Source organism: Archocentrus centrarchus, chromosome 9 (assembly GCF_007364275.1).
Source record: "Archocentrus centrarchus isolate MPI-CPG fArcCen1 chromosome 9, fArcCen1, whole genome shotgun sequence".
NCBI lineage: Eukaryota > Metazoa > Chordata > Actinopteri > Cichliformes > Cichlidae > Archocentrus > Archocentrus centrarchus.
In genome coordinates, this window is record NC_044354.1 from 14,809,248 (window position 1) to 14,837,223 (window position 27,976).

Below are 27,976 nucleotides of genomic sequence, written 5' to 3' on the forward strand. Positions count from 1 at the left end.
GAGATAAAAGAAATGCTCAGAATACAGTGTCACGTCATCATTCATAATACTGTTATCAGTGCAAAAAAAGAAAACATAACACCCTAACATGCCATAAGCAGAATGGATGGACTGGAGTCAAAAGTAAGGAGTAAAACGGCAACCTGCTTAAACCTTATTTATTTGAATTCCCGGATTGCAATACTAGTCAAAATTATTCAGTCAAAGTAGAAATAAGACAGAACTGATTGATTTCTCTTTTGGTTTTATTTGAATGTTTATCAAATAACTGGCAGGCTGTTTGAGCTTATTTTTAGGCAGTCTACATTCAAAGGTGAGAGCTCATTCCTGGTGTAATAGCTTTAACTTACAATAATAATAACTAGCACCTATATATCAAGTCTTCAGTTTTATGAAGTCCAAATAACTCCAAACTTATTAGACTTGAAAGAGTTGAGTAAGGCAAATGCAACACTGAAACTTGTGCAGAAATACAGCAAAGTGAAATGTGCATCACAGTGATGGCCTGCAGGCTGGGAAACTACGTTCCTGGACTTAGCAGCTGAAACGCCCGAGTGTTCAACTCAACAATGTAAAAGACAAACATTTTCAAATTGGAAGGCACTTAGTAGAACAAAGCTTAGAACACAGAGAACACTCTCCTTGTGCGCATATATATATATATTTAAATATATATATATATATATATATATATATATATATATATATATATATATATATATATATATATATATATATATATATATATATACACTTTTTTTTTTTTTTACAAGAAAAATACCTGAAGTGTAATCTTAAATGCAAGATTGACTCAGTTTTGTTTTAATTGAACCTGATAAAGCCCAACAGGTTAACTGTCATTGCTGCTGTCCATAGTTGCCAGTAGATGCGACAGCTTGGCCCTCTGAGACGGATTGATGATCTGGCTCATTTGGATGATGCAGTCCATGGCTACGTCAGGATTTGCCTGCACCAGACTAGAGACAAGGGGAAAAGTTATCTTTTAAACATGTTCACATATGTAGAGACTGGGGAAATGTAAAGACTGGTCTGGGTTATACGTGATATAATTTTGCAACCCATAAGTTCCTTATATTTTGCATCCAAGGAGCCAGGCTCTCTTGTAATGGTTTAAAGTGGTCTTGAAGAATAGTTGTCCAGGCTTTCTGAAGGTCTTTCAAAGTTTTTCTTTGGACATTGGCTGCTTTTTCAGTCCTTGCACCTGACCATTTTCAGAGTGTCTTTGTTAAACCACTTTAAACTGACCTATCAATCATTCAAACATAAAAAAAGACACCTAACTCATAAGATGAACCAGTGTTTTGCAGACACATAATGGACAACTTAGCAAAGAACCAATTTTGAATTGTATTATTGGACTTTGTTATTACCAGCCTGTTGCAAAAACATTTGTTCCCATTTCTTTAGTTGAATTTCTGACAAATGCCAAAAATAACATAGTTTGACAGACATAAAATAGTATTTTTGCACCAGCACGGTGATTTAAACTGCAGGAACGTCTTAAAGACATAAAGAACTGGATGACCTCTAATGGTGGCTCGAGTCTTTTGCACAGAACTCGAGTATATTCAGTAGTCAACTGCAGTTTTTGCTTGTGGCTGGACAAAATTGTTTTCAATGGTATCACCTGATGTCAAGAAAGTCAGCTCGACTGCATGTCACCACCATGACTCCATCAGCATTACATTTCTGTGCCAAACCTAGCATGTAGCATCCACTGAGGCTTTTACAGACTTTCTGGAAAATATTGGGGACTTTGATTCAGTTACCCTTAAAATCACCTGTAGTGTTGCAGTATTATTATCTAAACATGACAAATTTGGTAAAGTTATTCTGACTGAAACACTCATCTATGTATACAGTGCAACTCCTTTTATGGATTTATTGAGACATAATGCACCAAATAAGCAATTATAGTCCCCAAAATATGTGGGTGTGTTTATGTGTCTGTATACCTGCGAATGTGTTTCAAAGTGTTTTCTCTTTTCAAGTATTTGATGTTGTCTCGGACAGTTGACCGGCCATCCTCTTTGGACAAATGCTTCTCAAGCCACTCAACTACTGCTTGGTTATTATCCCAAAGGTAAGCCTGGAAAAGCACATAAACATGCCTTTAAATCTCTGAACAGTGCAGCTGAACAGTGAAGTATGCCAGAGACAATGACTTGCTCGCGATCTGCGATCCAGAGCCAATAAAGTGGTCTACACTCAAAAATGAGCACAGCAAATTGGATTTTGTGCATTAGTAGAGACAGCATCTCTAGCTGTCCTCGCATACCTTCACTGTTCCTTCTGTTTCAACAAACCAGCGACGCAGCATGGACTGCATGTGGCCATCACTGAGATCCTTGTTGGCCTGTAGAATCTCACTCTTTACCACCTGCTCCAATAGAAGGCGACGTAGGCGCCAGTAGAAGAAGCTCCGCGCATTCTTCCAGTCCAAAATATCCTGTTAAGAGTATCAAATGGGAGCAGGAAAATAAGTTTGAAAAGAATGGATTCCATTTAAATGGATGATGACACACACACACACACACACACACACACACACACATTAAGTGCACACTCACACTAATGACCCCCTTCTCTTGCATTCGGCCTGGGGTGTCATGGAGGTCGACAAACTGCACTGCCACCTGGTGGTAGATCGGCAACAGGAACTCCTCCCTTGCTTTGAGTTTTGCCTCCAACTCTCTGCACTCTTTGTCAGACAGTTCTAGTGAAGCTGTTAAACAGAAGCACTTAGAGTCACTCTGATGTTAAGATGCTCTCCTCAATATTGTAATGACAAAGAAAATATAAATATTTAAGTTGTTTGATGATTTGATACAGAAAGAGTCTTTACCGAGCTGCTCAGCCAGACTAGCATAAACTGAATCCAGTCTTTTCATGGTCTTCAGAAGGTCTTTCCTTCTGAATTTGATCTCCACTGTACCCTCAGCCTCCAGCACGCCACCTCTGGATAGACAAACCATACCCAGCATCATAAATGTCAAACTGGCAATACCAAATCTATTTCTAAGATTTGAAGCATCATTTTCCTTCACGTACCTGCTCTCCCTGTCAGCATAGAGCTCCATACACAGTGGGTTGATGGTGGGGTCTATCACCACCCAGGAGCCCCCTCTCAGCTCCGCCTGTGGTGGGATGTACACCAGCACTGGCTGGCGGAAACCACGCAGAGCATCCACAATGTAGGCCCCAAACTTTAATATCTGGTCATACATGTCTGGGACAGAAATGGAGAAAGGAAGATTTTATTAACACGGCAGTCTTTGATAGTCCAGAATGCAAGTACTTTGGCAGTTATACATTTGTTTGTTTTTCTTAAAATGAAGTGTAATAATGAATATTACATTGAAGTGCCAAGCTTCAGCTGTTGTGGATTTCTTATGTCAGTTTTGAGTAAGTTAATGATAAAGTAAGAGCTGAAGGTGACTGCAGTAGAATCTGGGAGAGCTTCACTGGGAAAAATACAAAGCATCTGATAAATGATGATCAATATGATCAGTCTGTCTTGCTTTTTTTTACTTTTTACATGTGTTTCTGTTCTTTGTCCTTTGAACCCCCAAACTCTGGGTACATTGAGTTTCTATTTCTATTTCTTTATTGAAGGAAAGGTACTTAAAAGGGAAACTTTACACTTTAATTTTCTTCTTTTGACTGCTTGCTTTAGGGGTTGCCACAGTGGATCACCTGCCTCCATCTCACACTATCACTATCATCCTTTTCTGTCACAGCAACCCTCTGCATGTCCTCCTTCACTACATCCATGAATCTTCTCTGTGGTCTTCCTCTTTTCCTCCTGCCTTGCAGCTCAATATACAACATCCTTTGTCCAATATATTCACTATCCCTCCTCTGCATATGTCCAAACCATCTCAGCCTTGTCTCCAAAGCACTCAACCTCAGCTGTCCCTCTGATGCACTCATTTCTAATCCTGTCCATCCTGGTCAGTCCAACCTAGACTCTTTAACATCTTCAGCCCAGCCTCCTGTCTTTTTAATTAATGCCACCATCTCCAAACCACACATCATAGCAGGTCTCACTACCATCTTCTAAACCTTCTCTTTCACTCTTGTTCAGTCACAATTCACCACTGATACTTGTCTCCACCCACTCCACCTTGCCTGCACTCTCTTCTTCACCTCTTTTGTGCACTGTCCATTGTTTTGGATGGTTGACCCCAGGTATTCCATCTTTACCACCTCTGCTCCTTGTATGTTCACCTTTCCACCTAGCTTCGTTTCATTCAAATACATATATTCTGTCTTGCTTCTTTCATTCCTCTTCTCTCCAGTCCACAGACACTCATGACTGACATCATCTGTTAACTTGTTCATCACCACTACAAACAAGAAGGGGATAAGAAGAGCAGATCCCACCACCACTTTGAACTCATGTCTCACTGTCCTCATACATGTCCTGCACCAGCCTCATATACTTCTCTGCCATTCCTGACTTCCTCATGCAGTACCACAGTTCCTCTCTTGGCACACTATCATATGCTTTCTCTAAATCCACAAAGACATAGTGCAGCTCCTTCTGACCTTCTCTAAACTTAATATAACTTTACTATAAATTTAAGTTTAATATAAAAACCATTATTTTAATTCAAACAGAATGTGATGTAGCATGGTGCCTGAAGAGCAAATAATATCCAGTTGTGCAAATACTATCAGTCTGGACTGCATGTAATGTAATCTCTTTGCAAAGTGTAGTGTTTATCCTATACCCTTCATTCCCCCAGAGAAGCCCCTCCAGTTGGCAAACACCATGAGAGGCAGATGTTCACGATTGAAGTCACAAATCGCCTGAGCTGTCTTAAAAGCTGAATCTGGAAACCACACCTGCCCCGCCTGCTGCAAAACCTGACATGAACACACAAAAATAAGGAGACAGTTTAAAAGCTCTTCTAAATCAGAGTGATAGCTTATTATAAGGCAAAAACGTAAAGAGAGATTCACTCACTTTAGATTCTGAATCCAAGTTGGCTGGATCCGCTGGGACAGTGAACTCAACAGTGCGAGTTTCAACAGTAATGACACCAAGAGGGATTCCTCCTAACCTGTGTTCATTCAATTTGTGTTTAAGTTTTACTAACAATTTAACATACATATAAAGTACTTCGTAGGGGTGCAGATTTACCGTGCTCTCCCGACCACCACCGTCTGAGCCCAAGAGCTCATGATCTCCATGAAGGAGCCATGGTCAAAGAATCCACTCTGCCAGGCTCCTCTCACCACTAACAACACAAATGAAAAAGGTCATCATTTTATTCACCACTGAAATAAATACATTTTAGAATTTAGATCATGCAACTCACGTGGATGAGGTCTGCCTTCTAGCATCCAGCGGGGGTCATACGGTGCTTTAGTGGGAATAAATTCTATCACTCTATCTACTGGATCTGTAGTTGCTATAATTGGCACAGGTGAGTGTTTGTCCTGTGAAGACAGAAGAACGATATTAGATGTTTTGAAGGACTGGCTCAGTTGTTGTATAGTTAGATTTAGATTGCACACTATATGAAGTTGACTCATTCAGCAGTACCTTTGGCATGTAAGACAGCCACTGCAGGATGGTAAAGACACCCTCAAAGTCATCTGGCACACTGGTGTGTGTGACCCCATTATTGTGCATGATCTGGACTCCTCCCAGCTGGTTGTTGGAAGTATAAACCTCTCTGCCCAGAACCTGGAGAGAAACAGGAACTCAGTGGCCATACAGTAGTGGAATGTTTTTATTAATCATGGCTACATTTTAATGTGCCTATAATGTCAAACTTAAAGTACTTCAGTATTGAAACTGATTGCTTTGGGCACTCTTACTGTAGGGTCTACTGAGGTTTTGTAGACATGTGAGTACTAACCACGTGACGTTAACTATTGACAATTATGGAGATTGTGTAGGATCAAATGAACGAGGCCCCAGTCACACAGGCCTAGAGCACTTTTTCAAGTTTTACTACAGCTGGGCTAGTTGTTAGCGAGTGTTTGCAGACAAACATGAAAAACTACAAGGCAACCGTGGAAATCTGCTTGCAATCAAAGCAATCACTTGGAGGTTTTTGGTGCAACACTTTCCTTGTAACTGATTTCACCCAACGAGAACCAGCAACCTCCACGAACCACAGCCAACCAGTTGGGGAGTACACATTTTTCTCTAGCAACTGGTTGGTTGTATCATATCCAACAGGGTGGAAAAATCTTGAGCAATGTGCGCATAACGTCACATGAGAAATGTCAGTAGTTTCTCTAAAGCACTGATTAGGTCAAAACAGGAGTTTCAGAAGACAACAGACATATTAAATTCATAATTTAAAAGAATTTTTTAACCTTAAGTTTGTTTTTACTGTTGCTTTACATGTGCAGCCCTTTGGCCAGATGGGCAACAAATAGATTAAATTTACTAACCTTGTTTAGAGCACCTGATCCTGTCAGGATAATGTGAGAGTTCTCCACTTGGATCACTCGCTGCCCCAAACGAACCAGATAGGCTCCGATTCCAATAGCACGACAGGTCACCTGCAAGAGCACGACAAGATTAAGTAAAAATCCCAGGGACTTTGGCATGCTGCTGCTGCTGCTGCTGCTGAGGGAAATCAGTTCCATATTCTCACCAGACTCATTGTAATGATCTCTTCATAGGCCTGAGAAGATTCTCCAGCAATGGTGCCAGAACCTCGCAGGTTCTCAACACCAAGACCATCATCCTTCCCAATAATGTCAGTGATGATGTACCTGTAACAGGCAAAAAAATTTATATTATTCAGATTAGTTAGATTTCAGTTCAATTTCACCTGAATTTAAATTTAGATTTTACTGCTCATGCCTTTTTATGTCACTATTGAACATTATTAACTATATCTCTTCTCTCCTGTAGTTAGTGATGTGTCTTGCTTGCCGTTTGTCTCTTTATGCTCTTCGAATATTTCTTTGAGTAACCTACCATGTTTGAGGGTCTTTACGTTAAAACATAAAGTCCAAGAAGTATATGGAGCCACAACATAAAAACTAAATGTATCAAATACTTTACACACATCCAAAAAGAAAAGGATGTCATATAATTAATTGAGCTGACTTTGCAGTTTCATAAGAACAAAGATTGTACCTGGACTCTCCACCTTCTTCTACATGCTGACAGTGAACAGAATTGGTGGCACCAATACGGGTGTAGTCCTGAGGTGTCAGATAAAGGTATTTGAAACCCTACAGGAAGAAAGGTAAAAAAACGATCATAAATGTAAAATTACACATACAATATTTTAGCAGTTATTTCATCTGCTTTCGCAACAAGCAGATGAGATGAAGAGCTGAAGAGACCTTGTAGGGATCAGAAGGGTCAATCCAGGCCACGTGGAACATGTGTTTGACCTCTTCAGCGAGGCCAATACGCGCACCACTGTTGGCTGCGATGTAAATGCGGGGGATGCCTTCAGCACGAGCCAACTCAGATGCCTTGAGGAACAGCTCATCCTCTTGGGGACCGAATGAGCCAATCATGTGAGTGATGTCATTACAGATGACAATAATGTCTCTGCCCTCAGGGTACTCCGGAGTCTTCATTTTCATCCTGAAGGCAACCATTCCCACCTGGAGAAGAATGATTGTAGTGGCTAAAAGCATCATTTTATAAAAAAAAAAAAAAAAGCAGTTGATGTAAATGTTCTTAAAAACATCCTACGTCATTGTCTCCAGGCAGGCGGTTCATCTGCACCAGTCGACCTTGTGGGTCCAGAACGAGCTCAGTACACATCAACACATCCTTAGGGTATTTGTCCCCTGGACCCCAAAGCTTGAATAATGCCTAAGAGAAGATTTTCACAGTGAGATCAGAAAATCTAAGATCATCAAAGACTGAAAGTAAATCAGTAAGTTAACAGTACCTGTCTGAACATCTCAGGGAAGTCATAGACGTATGTAGTACCCAGAGTTTGAGCCTGGAAGCGTTTGGCCTGCAGCAGGTCTTTTGTCACATAGGGAGTGTTGATCAGCATGCCATGCAAGGGACCCTGCTTATCCCCATATGACTGAAACATGATCTATAAAGTTGGCAAGATGAATTTTTACATTTATATGACCATGAAAAATAGTCAGAAAATAAGAACTCCCTGGTTGTCTCAGAAAATGCTCAATCCACTGTCCTCACCTGTCCAGAACTAGGGTCAGTGACTTCTTTATACAAGCTGATGTCCAAATAATAGCCAGATTCATTAGTGAGAAACAGGCGGATAGGAATGGCATTCCCAGTCGGTGTAAGACGGATGTTGATCTTCAGCTCCGCCTGCAGGACCCGCAGCTTCCAAAGCCGACTGCCATAGCGCATCACCATAGAACGGACAGACTCCTCTATCTGATAAATCGAAGATCAGGAGAAGGAGTCACCCAGAGCAAGCATGGTATATGTGAAGTCCACAGGTTTACAGGTCACACTGTGGGTAGTGACTCAGTGAATGTGTACCACTGATACAACAAAATAATGGTTACAAAAAGTGAAATATTAAAAGCAGTAAAACATTTCTGAAAAAAAAAAAAAACAGACCTGAAAGATGGACGTTATAGACTGCATATTTTTTAATCCTAAGCTTAAAAAAAGAAAAAAGAAATTTTTCTGCAAAATAAAATTTACTGGAATCCTGAGAACTCTATGCATTCTCTAGTATTAATAATTTATTGTAATGATAGACTTCAGAAGCGACTGCAGCACACTGACTTTAGATGGGTCCATGATAACAGTGGGGACGAAGTTGAGGAAGATGTGATTGCAGTCTGTGCGAACACTGGTGTTACTGAACGCCACCTCCAACTCATCCATGGCTTCCAGCAAAAGACGTTCTCCCTCATTTTGAAGGTATTCAAATGATGCTTCCTGGTTATGAATAAACATTTAGTTGCTTTTGAGTGTAAAAACCTTTATCAAAGAGCACATAAGACTGTGAAATCATGCCATAAATATGTTTTTCATCTTGTTAAACATATAATACAAAAGTACAAATTATTTATTTTCTTTACTTTTAATTCATTTGGGCTGAAGTTCCTTTTCTTACCTTTGTAATGAGATCTGAGTGGCGGATAATTGCTCGGATGAAGAAGCGGTAGTCTGTAACTTCAGCACCCTCCTGAACACGAGCAGCTCCCAGGTAGAGGTGCATCTTGTGGTTGGCGCAGGGAACAGCTGTCAGGTCAAAGTTCCTCATTCGGTTGAGCTCCAGCTGAAACGCTAAAGCTGGCTCCAGATTTCGGTAAATACGATCTTCCTGAAACTGAAGGGAAGCAAAGATTCAGTCATCTTTTCCTTAGGAAGCAACGTGTCACCTCTATACGTGCAGGTTATGAAAAACTCACCCCGTCTCTAGCTCTGAATGTGAAGAACTTAGGAAATTCTCTCTGTTTAAATGAAAATTCAAAAGAATAATCAGTGAGCATGCTTTCAAAATAAAGGTAGCCTCTCTTTCTCTTTCTGAACATCACAAGCATTAAAGCGTCTATGATCATGATCTACTGCACATTAAAAAATAAGATATACAATTACCTTCTGTACAATCAAAAAGGTGATTCTCCTTATTCCATACTCAAAGAGAATATCTTTCTGTAAAACAAATAAAAAAAAAAAGGTCACATTCATTTAAAAACAAACAAACTCCAATCTGACATTTAAAAGAAGAACATTTTAACTGAGATTTGGTAGCTGACCTTTGACTGGGCAAAGGCAGTGAAGGCTCTGACTAAGGCATCATCATCTTCTGTGTCCGCTGTTTTTATGGACACATTAATGATGTGGATTGGGTTTTCCCTGGCATTCTGCAGGATATGGAAAAGAAACTGGAGCTTGTAATACAAATTAAAACAGCAATTATTGATAAGCTCTTTATACACCCACTCACCTTGAAGTGCTCTTCATCGTAGAAACTGGAGCAGGACTCCGAGAAAGGAATATTCTCCAAAAGTGGCTCTGCAAAACTCGAAAGAACTTCATCAAAATTCCTGCAAAACAAAAAGAAACACGTCAACATTTGATAAAATTATCATTTTGATCATATCTTTGTGGTAAATCATCAAATGACCTTTTGAAGTCATCAAAACACTGGAAAGCCACCATGGCCCCCATTCGCTGGCATGGTGGAGACAAGGCTCCTTCCAGGAAGAGCTCACTGCCCTGCCTTCTCATTTTAAATTGGCCTGATCCACTGACTGGCACAGGAACCCTATAAATTAATAAATAATAAGACAAGACCTTTGAACAATGACATGAGAGATGTTCTTTAATAAAACTATCAAACAAGTTTCTTAAATATTCATAGAGAGAGCAATTAAAGCTACTGTGAATGTTTTATCAATTTAAAAACAATTAACAGTGTTACCACCATCACATCATATCCTAATTACATACAGTTGATAGCAGAGGCAGCACAAAATAATTGTTTGAAAGTTACAAATCGGAAACATAAAGTTTCAAGTCAAGTCCAGTGTGGGTAGGTAATAGGTCATATACACAGCACCAGTCAAAAGTTTGGACACACTTGCCCGTTCATATGAATGGGAGAGTGCATCCAAACTTTTGACTGGTATTGTACCTGAACCTGTCATCTGATTTAGAATCCTAAAGTCTTGAAGAACCCATCATTTCTTTATATTTTTTGGGAAAATGGGAAATAGGTACAGCAATTTACAGAAATATGTGCGAAGAGACATGGGAATACAGTAGATGAGGCAAAAAGAAACACGTGAACGACTTTGAAAGTCAATATTTGGTGTGACAACACAGCCTGAACTCTCTTTGGCTGCTTTCTTGTCATTTTTTTAAGTAGTCTTCAGGAATAGATCTCCAGGCTTCTTGAAGGACATTCAAAGCTCTTCTTTGGATGTTGGCTGTCTTTTGCTCTGTTCTCTGTCAAGATGATCCCACACTGCTTCAGTAATGTTGAGGTCCGGGCTCTGGGGAGGCCAGTCTATGACTGATAGGTGTTCCACCGTGTGTTTTTCTATCCAGGTATGCTTTTACTGCATTGGCGATGTGTTTGGGACCATTGTCATGCTGAAAAATGAAGCTGTTGCCAATCAGATGCTTTCCAGATGGTACTGCATCTTGGATTAAAATCTGTTTTGACAAGATCCCCAAAACCCTGACTCAAATGCAGCCTCGAACCATGACAGAGCCTCCACCGTATTTTACAGATGCCCGTAGGCACTCACCTCTCTCCTGACCTCCACTGTGCATATTTATAATAATCTGAACTAAAATTTCACATTTCATCACTGCATACGACCTGTTGCCACTGATTCTCAGCCCAGTTCTTGTGTAGTTTGGCATACTTCAGCCTTTTTGCTGTTTCCCTTCCATAAGAATGGCTTTAGGATAAGCACTAGATGGATCAACTCCAGGGTCAGGTGCATTTCTCAGATCATATGTCAGGTCTTTGCTGAATTTTTTTCCTATTTCTTAAGGACATAATTTTCAAATACTATTCATCTCCTATAGATATGTTTTTTTAGACCTCCCACTTCACCTTTTGTCCTCCATTTGTTGAGTTTTCTCACTTTTTTCATGAATTCAACTAAAGAAATGGGAACAAATTCTGAATTGACAGGCTGCTCATAACGAAGAGCCTAAAGATACAATTTAAAATGGGTTCTTTGCTAAGTTGTCTGTTATGTGTAGACACAACACTGCTTCATCCTTTAAGTTAGGTGCCTTTTTTTAATCCATGAATAATAATTATAGGTCAGTGAAAGGACTGAACTGAAAATGAGTGAAAAAGCAGCCAATGTCCAAAATATTTTTTTTGAAAGACCTTCAGAAAGCCTTGAGAACTATCACTCAGAACAACTTTAAAATAATTAGAAGTCTGGAGCCGTGGAAACAAAATATGATGAAATGAGGGGTGGTTCAAGACTTTTTCACAGTACTTTGTCATTTAAATTAATGGAATATAAACACTGAATTCTGATTACCTAAATGTTTTACTGTCTGAATTTTACTATGTGCTGATGTGCATGCACTTTTGCCTCCTGCTTACGTGGCCTGATTATCTGCTGTCTGGTTCACTTATTGTCTGTTGATTAGCAATATAACATACTTCTATCTTTGGGCAGAGGAAAGATCGCCAAGTCAAGTCATGAACTAAAGTCCAAGTGATATCACCAGATTCATGACTCAAGTCTGGCTCACTTCAAAGTTGATTCCCCACCAGTTAGTGAGCCAAAAGTAATTATGAACTGTTATAATCCAGACTGTATCTGTTTTTAGATTTGCAAATTAAGAATTGGAGAATGCAGGCTGGCCATTAGGTAGCAATCAATGAAATTTCAGGCCTGAAGTTTTTAAGAGGAACATGAAAAAAACTGAAAGATGTGCCTCTTAAAAAGCCCAGCGATGCATGAAAAAACAACAAAAAAGAAAGAGATGGACCAGTTCAGCATAAAAGTGAATTATGAAGGACACATCAGTCCTTAAGCACATGTATCTGGGCAGAAGGAAAATGCAATATGGTGCATCCATCATGCATTGCTGCGAGACAAACAGATGATGCAGTGGTTTGGTTTGTTGGGAGGAGCTTTACTCTACCTGTTCAGAGTAGGGCTGCTCCCTCTGAAATAAGATGATTAACAGGTGAATATTAGCAGTGGATGATCAAACTGTACGTCTACTACCTCTGGTAATATGATTAGAGTGAAGCAATTTAAAGAGACTCAGCACATTCATATCAAAGTCAAGTGTGGCAAAAACAGTCTGCATTCAAGGTTAGCCATATGTTACAGAAACACTTCACAGGGCCACGCTCCGCCTGTACCCATGGGGACAGCTGAATGTTTCTGTTCTGAATTGATCATTCAGGCCACTATTATTATAGAAAAGGTCTGAAGGAACACCAAAATTATGTTTTTAAGTCCTGGGTTTCATATGAAAAGTCTCTTTAAAGAATCCCCATCAACACAAGGGAAAGGTCTCCACAAAGAGAGAGGTTACAGCCTCTGATGCTACAAAGAGGAGATATCTGGTCAGATTTGGAAGTGGTAGTGACTCAAAAAAAATCAACAGCATTATCTGATTCATCTGTGGCTCCTTCTGGAGGAAACGTGTCACCTGTTTGGATGTGATGATGGCAACATAAACTGAAAGTCTACAGCGCACGTTCCATCCTGCAGCTGGTGATGCTGGATGCTGTTTAGCTCGTAGGCGATGTAACCTCTGCGAACATACACCTGAAAGTCAAGACAGAACAGAATGACTGTTTAAGAAATAAAAATGCGTAAGACAGATAACGCCTGTCTGAATACACTAACCATACCTCCAAAGCGGCCATGCATACGACTTGATTGGAGTGATAGAAGAAGTTGGGCAGAACATCAAAAATGGAGGTTTCGGAAAGAATGAGTTTCTGTGGCAAATTTTAAAAAATGTATTATACATGGTATTTATGTGCTGCTGCTAGGTGATGTCAGAAAAAAAACTTTTTTTTTTATTATTACACAAAGCTAACCTTCAAATTCTCTGGACAAAACTGGTGGCCATACATGTCAATGGCTGACAGGAAGATGGACTCCACCTGGTTGTGTCTCAGCTCATATGATGGCAAATGGGAAGCAATCAGGACCTATAAGATATTCACAAATACTAAATATTGAAAAACAGATGAATAATTACTTAAGTTTTAAGTAACGATATACAGTTAGAGCCATAATTTGTTACACAAAGACAGAAGTGTTGTAGTTTTGACCCATCAATCAACAATCATGATGTAATTGAAGAGCAGACTTTCAGCTTTAATTCAACAGGTTTTACAAAAATTGTTAAGTAATTACAGCTGTTTTTATATACAGTCGCCCATTTTCAGAGCCTCAAAATAACTGGGCAAACTAAGATCATTTAATTATAGAATTCATCCTGCTATTTCTGCCAGCAGTCACACATTACACTAAACACTAGTGGCCCAGTTCCACTGACAGCCAAACATGCCTATCTCACCATATTTGACTGTTTTTTTTTAACCATGGAAATAATTCTATCATCCATTTTAGTTGTCTTCTGTGTTCTTTCAGGTCTTTTGGTGTTGCTGAGCTGGTCAGTGGAAGTTTTTGCTGGGTCTCTAATACGTTTACTTTTTTGTTTCAGGCTAATGATGGCCTCCCTCATTTGCATCGCTTTGGACCTTATGCTTAAAACTGAAGTTGATTCAGTGTTAAATTTGTATTTCATAGCGTTTCACTGTAGATTTTATGTCCTGAAATTTGTCACTAAATAACAAGTGAATAGGCCTCACCTGGCCATGAAACTGCTTGTCAGTCAATTGTCAAATGCCTTTTGAGCCTCTGTAAATGAGGGACTGTGTATAAAAATGGCTGTAATTCCTAAACAGTCAAATTCTAACAAGCCATCTTACCTGTCTAGCTCTTAAGGCTACCTTTGAGTTCTCCATCTTGCTAAGCTGTGTGAGTTCATTCAAAATAGCCATGAGCTCATCTGCCAGAGTGGGATCCCGTCCACACAGTTGGTCCTACACAAAGTTAAAGACACACCTGTATCACTTTTTGCCAAGAATGAACAGTCAGCACATTTGCATCAGTGAGAATGATGAAAGCCTTACAATAAGTATTGTGACCAGGATGTTCTTTTTGGACACTTGAGCATGAGAGAAGATGTAGTTAAGCACGGGATTCATGTCAGGTTTGTGCTTCTCTCTCAGGTTGATAACACACTTATCATAGTGAGCTGTTCAGGGCCAAAAAAAGACGTTTTTCCACTAAATCTCAGTTGCAGCTGCGATAAAGGAAATGTGACATAAAAAGGCTGAAGGGGTATTAATGTTACCTTGTTGAAACTGCATCTCTACCTGCAGGTAGCGCTTCAAGAGATCAAGAACCACAGACTTCATGTAACCACGGATTCCACTCCGATATCTGAAAAGAAAAAATTAAAATGTTTCAACAATCACAACAGTAATATAATTCAAAGACTTTACTACTACTACTACTAATACTACTACTACACAATAAGCATCTGACCAAATTAAAAAAGAAAATGACCTCTGCACCAGCTGTACAATGCTCTGAGTGTTAATGAAGAAAACCTCTCGGTCAGCCTTCCTCTGTAAGGTTGCTGCATGGCTGTCTAAAATGTTTGCAATCTGGAATCAAATAAGGCAAACATCATCATATCGTACTGATAAGTGCAATTTATTTAAAAAGCTCACAAGCAGTCTTTGTATAGCTTTTACCCTTTGACTGGGGAACTGGCAGAGGACAGAGGTGATGTTGCTCGCGTACTGAGCCATGACTTTACGGATCTCTTTCTCAACAGTAGGTGGAATACGACCAGCCACGCTAGTCATGATCTCTTGAAGTTCCAAAAGCGGCAATGAGGGGTCCCTTAGTGTCTTCATCAAGGTAGCAACCCACTCTTTCAGCTGCAGATATACATGCAAACATGCTTGTATAAGTTTTTCATATCTTGTACTCAGAAACCTGCAGTGGCAGAAGGGCTGATACGTACCTTGGTGCTAAAGTAGGGCTCTTCGAGGCAGTACCCATCCATGACATTAACCAGGTTTTCAAGAACACTGTGGAACACCTGGTGAAGCTTTTCCCCAACCATGGGGAGTGGCTGCTGAGGTGGCAGTGCAGCTGTGTTCAGTTCCACCTATGGTGGAAGAGAGAAAAATGAGAAACAAGAAGTTCTGACAACAACTTTAATAATGGGAAAAACTTACAATAAAGTATCTGACAGCAAAAATAAATACAGGCCAAAAGTGTAAATATGACATCAAAGTTTTGTTAGAGTTTGACATCAAATGCAAAATGAAGACTTATTTTTATGCTCTGATGTGCTTTGCAGTGACCCACCCTATGTATACTGCTGGGATCGTCCAGATCCATATGTGCCACCACACAGCCAGACTCCAGAACTGCTCCCGCTCTTTTGACAAAGTGAATACAGCCAGACTGCTGCACAGTCAATGTCATCACCATCTTCATCACCTGAATTAAGAACAATTGAAATAAGTGAACCGGCAGACGCAACACACGTCACAAAATCCTACACACTGTACATTTTGTCACCTCAATCTCTGCGTAGGTCTCCCCTGCAAAAACATGACCTCCATCTTCAACCATGTACTGCAGCAGTTTGCCAGCAGAGGGTGACCGGAGCACTGTGGGATCATTCTCTTTCTCAAATACACAGGTCTTGTTGCCAACAGTGATGCGAAACCTGGGAGGTTAAAATAAAACTGAGTAATGAGAAATCAGTTATATATGCAACCCAAAACAAACGCAGTAATAGCCTTGCCTGTCCACTTCTTCTTTCATGTAGGTGATGTGGCTGCTGCCATCGTAGCACAGCAGGAGGCCGCCATCATTCAGCCTGTGGACATCTATTTCAATGTGCGAGCCATTCATCATGACGACATAAGTTGTTGGGGATTGCCGAGCCACCTGCAGGAAACAGTAGTGATAATTTATTTGTTAAAAAAGGTAGGACGTTGAGTCAAAGGAACGGGAAGGGAATAAAACGGATACCTTCAAACAGAATTTGACTCCTTCATAAATTAGGTCCACATTGACAGAGTTGAGCAGACTGGCTGCAGGCAGTACCTGACCTCTACAGATGCAGCAGATAATGTTTTTAAAAGTCAATTATATGAACACACAGGAAGAGCGCTGCAGTGAGACATTAATAAGAAGTGCCTACTGACCTTTCCAGGGAATGCAGATAGTCGGACATGCTCTTTCTGAAGGTAGCATCTGCAACATGCAAAGCCCCACAGACAACACCAAGCAGAGTATCTGGTCTCTCTGCCTGCAGAAAGAACACGTGGCTTCAATGAATTAAAGAAATTAAACACAAATTTAATGACTGAGCACCTGTCTTCAGTCTCTTACCTGCACTTTCTCTGCAATGAGATGATCCAGCCAACCAGTGTCAATATCATTGTTTCTAAAGCTTTCGGTCTCAAGTAATTTAGTGAGGTATTCAACAGTCGTCCGGAAATCACCTCTGATGGACAGCTCCTTCATAGCTACCACCATGTTCCTGGAAAATAAAGCAAATATGAAACCTGATAAATATATGCCCTGTGACAGACACTGACAATCTAACATTGACTACCACTGTCAAATGCAATACAACTGCATTAACTACACAAGTATGTTGAGCTTTGTCTACTATGTGCGTAATGCTTTATAACATCGTGGGAAGTTACAGATACTGTGTTACTGCCCATTGCCTCACAGCCTACAAGATACCTGAAAGCTTTAATTGCTCATAAAAAAAAAAAAAAAAAAAAAAAAAAAAAAAAAGAAGCTTACGAAATGGCTTCTTCACGGTTCTCGCCCCATGAGAAACAGTGTCCAAACTGGGAATCTGCAAATTCATGGAGGCCACCAGTCGCCCCCACACTGAAATAACCCCAGACATTTTTACTGCTTCGGAAGTTCAGCTCCTGCACGGTGCCGGAACTGGGCTTGAACCCCTGTGAGCGAGCACAAGCGAGTGGTTAAAAAAGAAAAAAAGAACAACATAGCACGATGTTGTGTTTTCAGTGTTTATGAAGCTGAAGTCCACCTCATCTGGATTCTCACTGGTGATCCGTGCAGCTATGACATGCCCTCTCGGACGTGGAATGCAGTCCGGAGAGTCAAAGTTTATAATGGTGTCACCCCACGGACTCTCGCCATAAAGCACACGTATGTCCTTAATTCTATGAAGGGGGATGCCCATTGCAATCTGTCAGAGATTAAACAAATATATAAATATTCAAGTGATAGAGTTTGATCAGTATCTGTAGGATCACTGAGAGGGAATGACTCATTTTGAGTCCCCAAACTGAGATTTACCTGAAGTTGGGCAGCTGGCAAGTTCACATCTGCGATCATCTCTGTGCAGGGATGTTCCACCTGCAGGCGAGGATTCAACTCCAGAAAATGGAAACTTCCATCTTCAGAGTAGAGATATTCCACAGTACCTGCGCTCACATAGCCTACCATCTTGGCCAGTCGTACAGCACACTAGGCCAGAAAGAAAGACAGAGGAGACAACATACCTCAAACAGCAGAAGTTACACAAGTTAGAAAAAATAAATAAAAATACATGCAGAGACATAAACCTACCCGCTCCATTTGTTCTAATGTTGAGGCGGCAGCTATAGTGGCAGGAGCCTCCTCGATGATCTTCTGGTGCCTTCTCTGGATGGAGCAGTCTCGTCCAAACAGAGAGACGGCATTTCCATACATGTCCGCCAGTATCTGGACCTCCAGGTGCCTCGCATGCTGAGCCATTTGCATGATGAAGATGGGTGAGCCGGGCACCTCCGTCTGGACCTACACCCAGAATACATATCAAGTGTAACAAGAGTATGAGTGTTCTGTAACATCACTGATGGGGATATCCTCCCGCAATTAATGAAAATATAAAAATAAATGTAGAGGTCAGGATAAAATTACACCCCCATATAATAATAGAGGATAAAAACTGCAACCTGAAAAACACAGAAATCTGAAAGCTTATGATTTTGTTGCACTGGCAGAATACGTCTGGCTGCCCTCCTGTTCAAACATGTTGCCACGTTAGGCTTTCTGTCCCTTGATAATCACAAGCTACCCAACCACAGCTTATCTAATACAGGGCTGTTGACTGGAAGTCTATTAAAGCTAAGTACAATGCCATTTTTTATGACAGTGAACTGCCAGTTTAGTTGGGACACGCCAGCTTATAGGAAAATCAAAAGAAATTAGGTGGATTGGGCATCAGGTTGTAAAATGTAACTGCACAAACCTGTCTAAAGAAACCTGGGAAATCGTCAGAACTTTCAACTTTCCGGATACCCTTTCCACCTCCACCCTCAGAGGCCTTGATAACAACTGGATAACCAATTCTCTCGGCTCCCTGCAAAGAAAAAAAATGCATAAGGCACAATTTATAAAATATCTGCTAATGGGAATCCTTTTGATTAAAATAAATAAATTAGTCAATATTAATATCAATGACTTGTTACACTTACTGTTAGACCATCGTCTACATCGCAAACACAGCCCTGTTTGTAGACTTCTGGAGGAACACTGATTTCATTGCCCAGTTTTTGGTCCTCTTCAGCCCAGTCTATTCTCAGACCTGGAGCACAAAGACGTTATGATAAGAACAAAATGGTCTCAAATGTTGAATTGAGTATATATCACATAATGGAGTCTATGCCATGTTCAAACAGCATAATCTATCTCATTACATATTATAAGTATCGTGCACATATAGACATGTTTATAAAAAAAAAAAAAAAAACTTTTCACAAGACCATGAAAATCTAAGTACACTTCATGATTCAATAGTTTGTAGAACCACCTTTAGCAATAATAACTTGAAATAATAATTTTTCAGTGTGACTTCATCAGTCTTTCACATTGTTGTGGAGGAGTTTTGGCCCACTCTTCTTTATGGTGTTGCTTCAGTTCATTAAATTTGCAGTCATTCATTTGCACTTCTCTTATAAGGTCTGGCTACAGGATATCAATTGCACTAAGGTCTGGAATTTGACTAGGCCATTGCAACAACTTTTCTTTTTCAGTCATGCTGTTGTAGACTTGCTGCTGCGCTTGGAATCACTGTCCTGTTATATGACCCAATTTTGGCCAAACCTTAGAAGATGGCCTCATATGGAAGTAGAATATTTTGGTTTACAGAGGAATTCATGGTTGACTCAATCACTACAAGGTGCCCAGGTCATCTGTCCAAAGGACATCTGTCCTGTCATCTTGTGGTTTGTTCTGATACAACTTTGGAAACCTAAGCTGTGTAGCCATGTTCTTTTTAGAGAGAAGAAGCTTTCTTCTGGCAACCTTTCCAAGCAAGCCATACTTGTTCAGTCTTTTTAACTGACTGAGGCCTATAGAGTTTGAGAGCGCTTGGGTTTGTCTGAGCATTGCATGGTCTGATCCACTCCTGGTCAGATTGAAGACTGTCTTAAATATTTTCCACTGAAGAGAGATCCACCTGCTTATAACTGCTTTGTGCAAAGTTGCCAATTTTGTAAAATACTTATGTAAACAGAGACAAACGTGGAGAAGTAACGCATCACCTGATCCGCTCCATGGTAGTGTGGGAATGTCAGCACTCTGGGCCACAATGGAAGAAGCCACTTTATCCCCTAAAGCCCACATGGCTTTACTGGATGGCCCTGAGAGAAACAGCAATGGTCAATTCATCATGAGATGCAGCACAGCTGCTTTCTAACCAAATTAAAGCAAGGCACATTGCTCTTTTCAAACCCTTTTACCCAAGAATGAAATGCCCGCTTTGCTCAGGAGCTCAGGCAGTTTGGGATTTTCAGATGCATGACCCCAACCGGCCCACACAGCCTGCGAAGAGGAATGCACACAGAAATATATCATGGTTGTTTATTAACAGGTAGAGAAACTAATAGGTGAAAGGGCTGACACAGAGGGTCGATGCTAAAAACAGAACTGTTGTGTAGATAAACAGTGAGCAGTACCTCCACTTGAATTCTTTTGGCAACGTCAACTATGAGCTCCACATTGGCATAGTTGTTATTGTTGGTGCCACCAGGTACAGGCACGTAATGGTCGGCCATTTTAATGTATTCTGTAGGGAAACGGGCAGCGAGGCTCAGAGCTGACACACAGCAATGACTGCTGGTTAATAAAAATTAACAAGTTCACAATTACCTGCGTTGGCTTTCAAGTCTTCAGGGGTTACCATGACAACAAAACGGATGGCCCTCTCATTGCGAAACATTTCATAGGACCAGCGGCGGATAGAGCGCATACATTTGACTGCAGCAATGCCATTATTAGCTATCAGCACCTATAAGAGAACATAACTGAAATATGACTCAAAAAACTCAAAAAGGAAACCGTTGCAGGGAATTTAAGAAGGGCTTCGTTCTTACTTTTTCTATGACGCGGCTGCCACCAAATCTTGTGACAAACTCAGCAGGAGAGGCCACAGTAAAGTCTCTGTGTAGATCCATCTTTCTGTGTTCACGTCCTTTTTTCACCAAGTGAGGACCAGACATGCTAGGCCTGGATTAGAGAGTTAAAAGTTAGTCTTGACCAAAAAAAAAAAAAGCTGCAGCAAAAGAGAATCGAGTCATCCAGTGAGTGGCCTTCTGTATATGACCCTCCATAATGTCACACCTGAGCTGTCAAAAAAGAAACACACAGTGGTCCCCTACAGAGAGGTACAAAGCTGCATGAAGACAACAAGCAAATTGCATTGACAATCAAAAACCAAAATCTAGGTTCAGTCTATTGAAACAGCTCATAGAATGGTATAATCTAAACATACTAATAGCACAGATAATACACTGAATCTAGCACTCTTGGTGACCCCTTTTATCAGATGTTCACCACAGCTATAAGCCAATAACTGTAAATGCGTTGTCATCACAATGCAATTAAGCAGACTTTACCTTTAGTCCAGTTACCTGCTGTTTCACAGTGCAGTATGTGTGTGTGTGTGTGTATATATATATATATATATATATATATATATATATATATATATATATATATATATATATATATATATATATATATATATATATATATATAAAACCAGCATTAATGTTAAGAAGAAAATAAATAAGAAGAAAAATCTAGTGACTAAAGACCATAGCATATGTTTCACAGCTGATCTCACTCAGAATAATCATCACCCGAAATAATCCATCATTCATAGACAGATAGAGCTTGGTTATATATCTATACTTATTAAAAAAAAAAAAAAAAACAAATTAAAAACACTTAAATGACACATTGGATCTTGATGGATGAAATATTTAAGATGAAAATCTTTACTGCCATATATTGTGCAATTTGTTGAGACCAAAATGATGTAAGGATCAGTCATCAACTTCTTGAGGGGTGCAGTTTTTAAAAAAATCCAAAAGTCAAAGTTTAATACTGATCAAGTGTTCCCTTAATTTTTTTGAGCAGCATATGAGAGAGAGTTTTAACCAGCACAGTTTGGAATAACAACGACATTATTAATAATAAAAAGAGAGCATGTTTGCCCACAGACTGCTATGCAGTACTGCTGTAAGAGCAAAGAAATGTTTCATTAGATTTCAAAGTTTTCACCTGAAAACTTGTCAAATTTCTAGATACAACCAATTCATCTGCAACTAAATATAAACTAAAAGCAACCAAGTTAAACTGAACTGTACTGAACAGATTATTCCAGTGTGTTAAGTTATCGTACCACATGAATCCCACCAGCTTTACAATACACACCGAGCACTGATAAGAAACAGGCAAAGCATTTTCCCCAAATATGGAAATACACAACTTGGTTGCACAGCACCGGAACATTTGAACCCCTCAAACACAAACCATCGTTACCGTCAGATGCTGGCCGAGCTGCTGTTTAATCCCAGGTTCGGCTGTTTTAGCACCAACCACAGAGAGAAACGCCCTTGCCCCATCAGCGAACCGCACAGTAAAGCTGGAGAGCAGCCGCTGCGCGTCTGGGCTGATATGTGAACTTTAAACTTCACTCCCGTTCACTCAGGAAATACAGTCTGGCTTCTGATAACACCTCGGCACCGTCCTCTTACTGATATCCAGAACAAGAGGCAAGGCGAGAGGGTTTAGTTTAACCAGATAGGTAGCGTACTGCGTTGCACAAACAATCATAATCTAATCATAACCACGATTTGGGGATTAGTAGAAAACTCGGTCGGGCTAAAACGCCGCTAAGCTTACTGAACCGCTTCAAGATGCCGCCACAGTTATAAACTTGCACCGCTCCGCTTCCTTCTTCTATAGGGTACACATTACTGGTTTATTATTATTGTTTCCTCAAATATATGTAAGCTTTATACAGCGGTCCTTCCTGTCCACAAACATGCCTGCAAAAGGCGCCGCAGCGACATGAGTTTCAACACAAAGTAACTGTGCATTATTTCATTAGGTCTGTGTTTAGTTTCCACATACCAAACACTGCAGCTCAAGTATCACATTACAGAAAACCGCAACAACCCTGTCTTACCTGTGGAGATATGGGAATAAGTTGAGACTTGGGTAGTCATTTCCCTCCATAATACACTGCGCTATGTTACTACTAGGAAAAGAAAAGTTTTTAAAAATCTAAGACCAAAACAAAGGAGACCTCTACAACAAAGTGCTTCCTCTTGGCTGCTTCCTCCCTTCTCCCCTCCCACATGTGCAGCCACATATCTGCAAGTAAAGTGCCCCCTGTGCCAAAGCGCTGGCTGTTGTGTATAAAACATACACGGAGCAGGGAGCGGCAGTGTTTCGCTACATTTATTATTATGAAAGAAAGCAATCTGCATCCACAGTTTTGGACATTTAAGGGCTAAAACGCTCAGTAACAACACAAGACTGATTTAGTTTCTATTTCTAAAATGTGCGGCATATTCCTGTAAACTGTAGGAAGATGCTTCAATGTATAAAAACAAACAAACAAACAAACAAAAAGTTCTCTAATTGGAAAAAAAAAATAACACAATCTTTGTCAGGCAGTGACTACCATACTGTGACATGAGGTCCAGTGAACTTTCTGAATTAGAACAAAAGTGTTTGCATTCGCAGGTACCCATTTAAGCACCTTTCATTTATTACAGACATTTACACTCCAGTGGCAATGAATGGATTCCTATTTGGTGTTCAGTGTCTTGCCTAAAGACACGTAGGCTGAAAGGAGCCATAGACTGAACCACCAACCTTCCAACTGGAATATGGCCTGGTCTATCTCCTGAGCCACAGCTACTCCAGAGAAACATTTTTAAGCTTCTCCATTTTTTTCCCATCACTCTGGTACAGGGTGATCTTGATTTATGTCTAAAGAATACTGATCCAGAGATAGTCTGGCATTTTTAGGAGATATTTGGCAAAGATTAGTTCAGCCTTTCTATTCCTCAGGCTGATGCCTGGTTTGCACCTTGCACCCTGTATTTGCTCTCTTCAAGTCTTCTTTAATACTAGACTTGCGTAAGTATCCCTTGGATACCTCTTGATTTGGCTGGATGTTATAAAAGAGGTCCTTCTTTACCATGAAAAGGATCCTGTGATCATCTGCCGCTGTTGTCTTCCTTTGTACTTCCAGTCCTTCTTAAGCTCACCAGCGCCTCCTTATTTTCTCAGAATGCACCACTCCTAATGATCCTGCTCTCTCTCTTGCATGTTTTACACACACCGAGTGCTCCTTTGGCCACATGATGTGTGTTCACAGCAACAGCTTCAAAAAAAGAAAATGTCACACCTTGAAACAACTACCGACCTTTTAACTGGTTAAAGAACCAGCGACCCAGCTTTTGAGTTAATCTTTCGGGGGGGCTATTCACATCCAGTATGTATGTGAATAGCCTCAAACTAAAGCTGAGCGTCTGCACTTTAGGCCCATCTTCAATATATAGTGTAACTGTAACCTGAATGTGCCTTTGGTAGACATTTCTAATAAAAATTGTGCCAGCAACAAATAAATAAATACATTAGTAATAATAATCATATGGACTATACTATTGCTTAAGTAAGTCAATCCAACTACGCACGTCAAGCCAGTTACGTACCTGTGTGCACTGAAGGAATCCCGACCCTCCATATCATAAACCACCCTTCAATACAAAAGCTATTCTCAATTCACAGATTTCGCAACTCAAAGAGAACAAAAATTACATTTGTTGACAATTTCAAAGCGTTTACTCTGCTCTGACCTCGACTAAAGCCACCTCCACTTGTCAAAGTCACCGGCTGAGGCTCTTGTTCCAATAATAGAGCCAAGATATTTGGCATGTGACAATAACACAAGTGAGCTCGTGCAGCTTGTGGAGACAGGGGCACGAAGGAGCGTGTTACTGATGCGATAATGCGTGCATACATTTTTGACTACCTAAAAATAAAAAAATCCAGTTTACATTACTCCCTCAGTATAGTGTTAGTGTATACATGGTGTGAGTGAAGGGCTTGTTTGTGTATAACACGTGAAGCTGCAACTTCCAGACAATGTATGTTTAGTGATATGACAGAGTTGTGAAAACATGCCTGAACCTAAACAACTGAGATTCATTTACTTAAAGTCTTACTTGATGCCTGATGAGCTGGACTGTGGCACTACAGAAGGCGCCTGCTGAGGGGAAGATTTCATGGTGGAGGTCGGTGGCTGAGATGCACCACTTGGAGGTTTTGTGACCAGAGGTTCCTCGTCCGAAGAGTTATCCTCCGATGCTCCGAGAATGAACTTCAGGCGTTCCCTTGCCTCAGGTCCTGAGCTCAGCATTGGTGTGATGCTCTTAGGTTTCTGCGTGGTTGGTGGCAGCGACGGCTGCCCTGAATTTACCTCCGAGGAGCCCTGCAGAGGATCAGAGTCCACTGTTTTGACATCAAGACCTGCAGACGCACTGGCAGCCTGAGGCATGTTAAGATTGGTCTGTGTTGAGGCAGCTGCAACTGTTGACAGAGGATGTTCGCCTCCATGAGGGGTGCATGCAGTGGGCATGCCCTCCTTGGCTGCATATGGAGGTTCCTCCTCTTTCACAGGCATTATTACAGTCTTGCTATTTATTCTCCACAGCAGCAATATCCACAGGACTAATCCCAAAACTGCAAACTCTAGCATTCACAGGCATCCTCCTGAGACTGCAACAAGAATAAGGTGTCTGTCAGAATTCATTTAACATAGGACAACAACATTTTCTTGTCAAATGTGAGCCAAGTTAAGGGCATGCCCCTCATCTTTTTGACATTTAGAACAGATTTTCTATAACAATTAGTGCATCAAAAACTGGAGTCTGAACTATGTATGTGAAAAACAATTTAGTGTCAAACACAACCTGGTGGCTGCAGCTTTAATTTTAGTTTGAAACATGAATGGCTCCATCTCAAATCATTACATTTTCTGCTGAACCACCTTTGATTTAACTGAAAATGGTATGGTTTAAAATATAGACATATATATGAATAGGCATTTTTTGATGAATCTGTTCCAAATTACTAATCCTGATTAATTTTTATAGTAAGAAAGTCTAGTGAAAACATCTGACTTTTAGCTTTAATAGTTTTGGAGACATTCATGTTCAATCATGGCCTCAAAAAAAAAAAAAAAAACTTGCTGGAAGTGGTCCGGATGGACCATCTTCCAAAAAAAAAATATCTATCTAGAAAAGGATTTTATATAAAAAGCTCAATTTTCACTAGATTTTTAGGCAAATCTGCGATGGTCAAGCAGAAGGCCCACACTGATTTCTGATGGAATGACCCAGATGTCACAAATAAATAAATAAGACATTTGCAGACACAACCATGGATTTTGAAAATGAGGTGGGTTCTTACAACTGGCCATTTCGGGCCAAATGATAACAACTAAGAAAACAACAAAGTAATGAATTACTTACTAGTTGCAGCCATAATGGTGTATTCATTCGGCAACTGTTCATGTACTTAATGTTTGAGACTATTTAAAAACAGTGTCACTATTAAATTATTTGTCTTTCACCAAGCATTGTAAAAGTCAGTTATTTAATGTCCAAATTTCACAAATCCCTATGAAAAATGTAACCCTATTTAAAGCATGTTAAATATTAATGTTAAAAAAACATTATGACTATCAAAAAAATGAAAAATTAACATGAAAGCTAAGTGTTTGTGTACTATTGAAGTCTGAAGGTCTTTCTGTTTCGACAGGCGGAGGTCAGACGTCCTCTCTGGACAGCAACATTGAGGACATAAGTTCTTACTTTCATATATAGGAAATTCATTCAAATCATAAGAGGAATCATTACAATCTGCATAGCCACGTGCACACTCTAGTTGACTATGAGTCCTGTAGTCAGTACACACATGGCTGTGTTTTCTATGACAGCTGGATCTGGCAGGCTACATTTCCCAGCCAGAGTCCTGTAAACAGCCCGCGTGTAACAGCTGACATGGAGAGTATGGCTGCGCTGCTTCATGTGGGGTAAAGGTCAGCACCGAGGGAATGAAAGGAAGGGAAGTTCAGGTGAAGGAGGATGGAAAAACACATCCACAAAAAACCAGCAGGAATAGCAGGAACAGTGACTTGAACACATATATCCAGTTAAAGAATATAAAGGATACGTGTGGATTCATTGTGCCACTCAAAGACATCATTATAATTAACACAACAGCAACAATAAGGACTTATTAACATCCTGTCCATGTGAGAGATGCACAAAATGAGGGGATTTGTAATTTGGAGCAACTTTGAAGCTTGACATAAACAAGAGAAAGGCTGAACCATCGCTTTCCACAACAAACAATGCCATCTGAAGCAATTTACTTATGAAAAAGCTTTACTTTTTATTTTTATGTGTATTATTTTATAAATGAAATACCTCATGGCAGATGAGTTATTTATTTCTCTTGTGCTTTTCTTGCTTTGGTGTCCCTTTAAAAACAGGCGTGTTTTAAATAAAGGTTTTGTTTTTTTTTTTAAAGAAGAGTTTTTATTATCATTATCTCTTCTAACCAAGTGGTAAAGATTATTAATAAATGAAATTTCTGCGATTTTTTTTTAATAGGACAGAAAAACACAAGAAACGTCCTGACAAAGATATCAGCTGGCATAAATATTAAATCAGAGCACTGATTTGATCTTTTCCAGCAGAAAAATGAATGCGGCTGTCTTTTAAGATCCGGTTAATGGTTAAATCAAAAATGTCAAACACTCACCTCCACACAGAGAAACCGGGCAGCCAGAGAGCTACGAGGCTAACTGGCTTAAAATCCCCTGATTATTCCCCATAACTCCACACCACACTAACACTGTCCTAACAGAGACCCCAGAATCCCTCCAAACTGCACCGCTGCTAAAGCCTGATTTTTAAACATTGTCTCGTCAGCAGCTACAAATGTCAAAGTCACCTACCCTACCACAAGCGCAGACTCCGTCCCCCCCACCAACACCAACACCGGCAGCACCACCTCCTCAGTAGTAAAAGTGTGTGGGGGGGCGGGGGTCTCTTCCAGA

General features: G+C 40.2%; 1 protein-coding gene across 3 annotated transcripts; it reads right to left on the reverse strand.

The window, feature by feature from the left end:
- Positions 1-760: 760 nt before the first annotated feature.
- acacb (acetyl-CoA carboxylase beta) lies at positions 761-27,921 on the reverse strand. Of its 3 annotated transcripts, XM_030737111.1 has the most exons (55): positions 27,679-27,921; positions 25,074-25,626; positions 23,021-23,092; positions 20,919-21,051; positions 20,695-20,833; positions 20,502-20,611; positions 20,286-20,367; positions 20,088-20,186; positions 19,020-19,129; positions 18,794-18,904; positions 18,130-18,339; positions 17,857-18,027; positions 17,585-17,746; positions 17,329-17,492; positions 16,903-17,053; positions 16,716-16,819; positions 16,540-16,621; positions 16,310-16,455; positions 16,081-16,231; positions 15,865-15,999; positions 15,515-15,661; positions 15,240-15,428; positions 15,049-15,149; positions 14,834-14,922; positions 14,610-14,734; positions 14,406-14,519; positions 13,506-13,619; positions 13,314-13,403; positions 13,109-13,227; positions 12,590-12,613; positions 10,089-10,229; positions 9,909-10,008; positions 9,718-9,825; positions 9,557-9,613; positions 9,370-9,411; positions 9,072-9,287; positions 8,738-8,893; positions 8,174-8,377; positions 7,911-8,066; positions 7,709-7,831; positions 7,348-7,617; positions 7,136-7,233; positions 6,645-6,765; positions 6,439-6,549; positions 5,576-5,719; positions 5,349-5,469; positions 5,171-5,267; positions 4,994-5,090; positions 4,758-4,893; positions 3,073-3,250; positions 2,867-2,979; positions 2,592-2,746; positions 2,300-2,470; positions 1,977-2,110; positions 761-977 (listed from the first exon to the last, which is right to left on the reverse strand). In XM_030737111.1, exons 2-55 carry the CDS (start codon positions 25,604-25,606, stop codon positions 851-853), a joined length of 7,353 nt encoding a protein of 2,450 aa, XP_030592971.1. In that variant the 5' UTR covers positions 25,607-25,626; positions 27,679-27,921; the 3' UTR covers positions 761-850. The 3 variants fall into 3 exon arrangements, with proteins under 3 accessions (XP_030592971.1, XP_030592969.1, XP_030592970.1); XM_030737109.1 differs by lacking the exon at positions 23,021-23,092; XM_030737110.1 differs by lacking the exons at positions 12,590-12,613; positions 23,021-23,092.
- Positions 27,922-27,976: the final 55 nt, after the last annotated feature.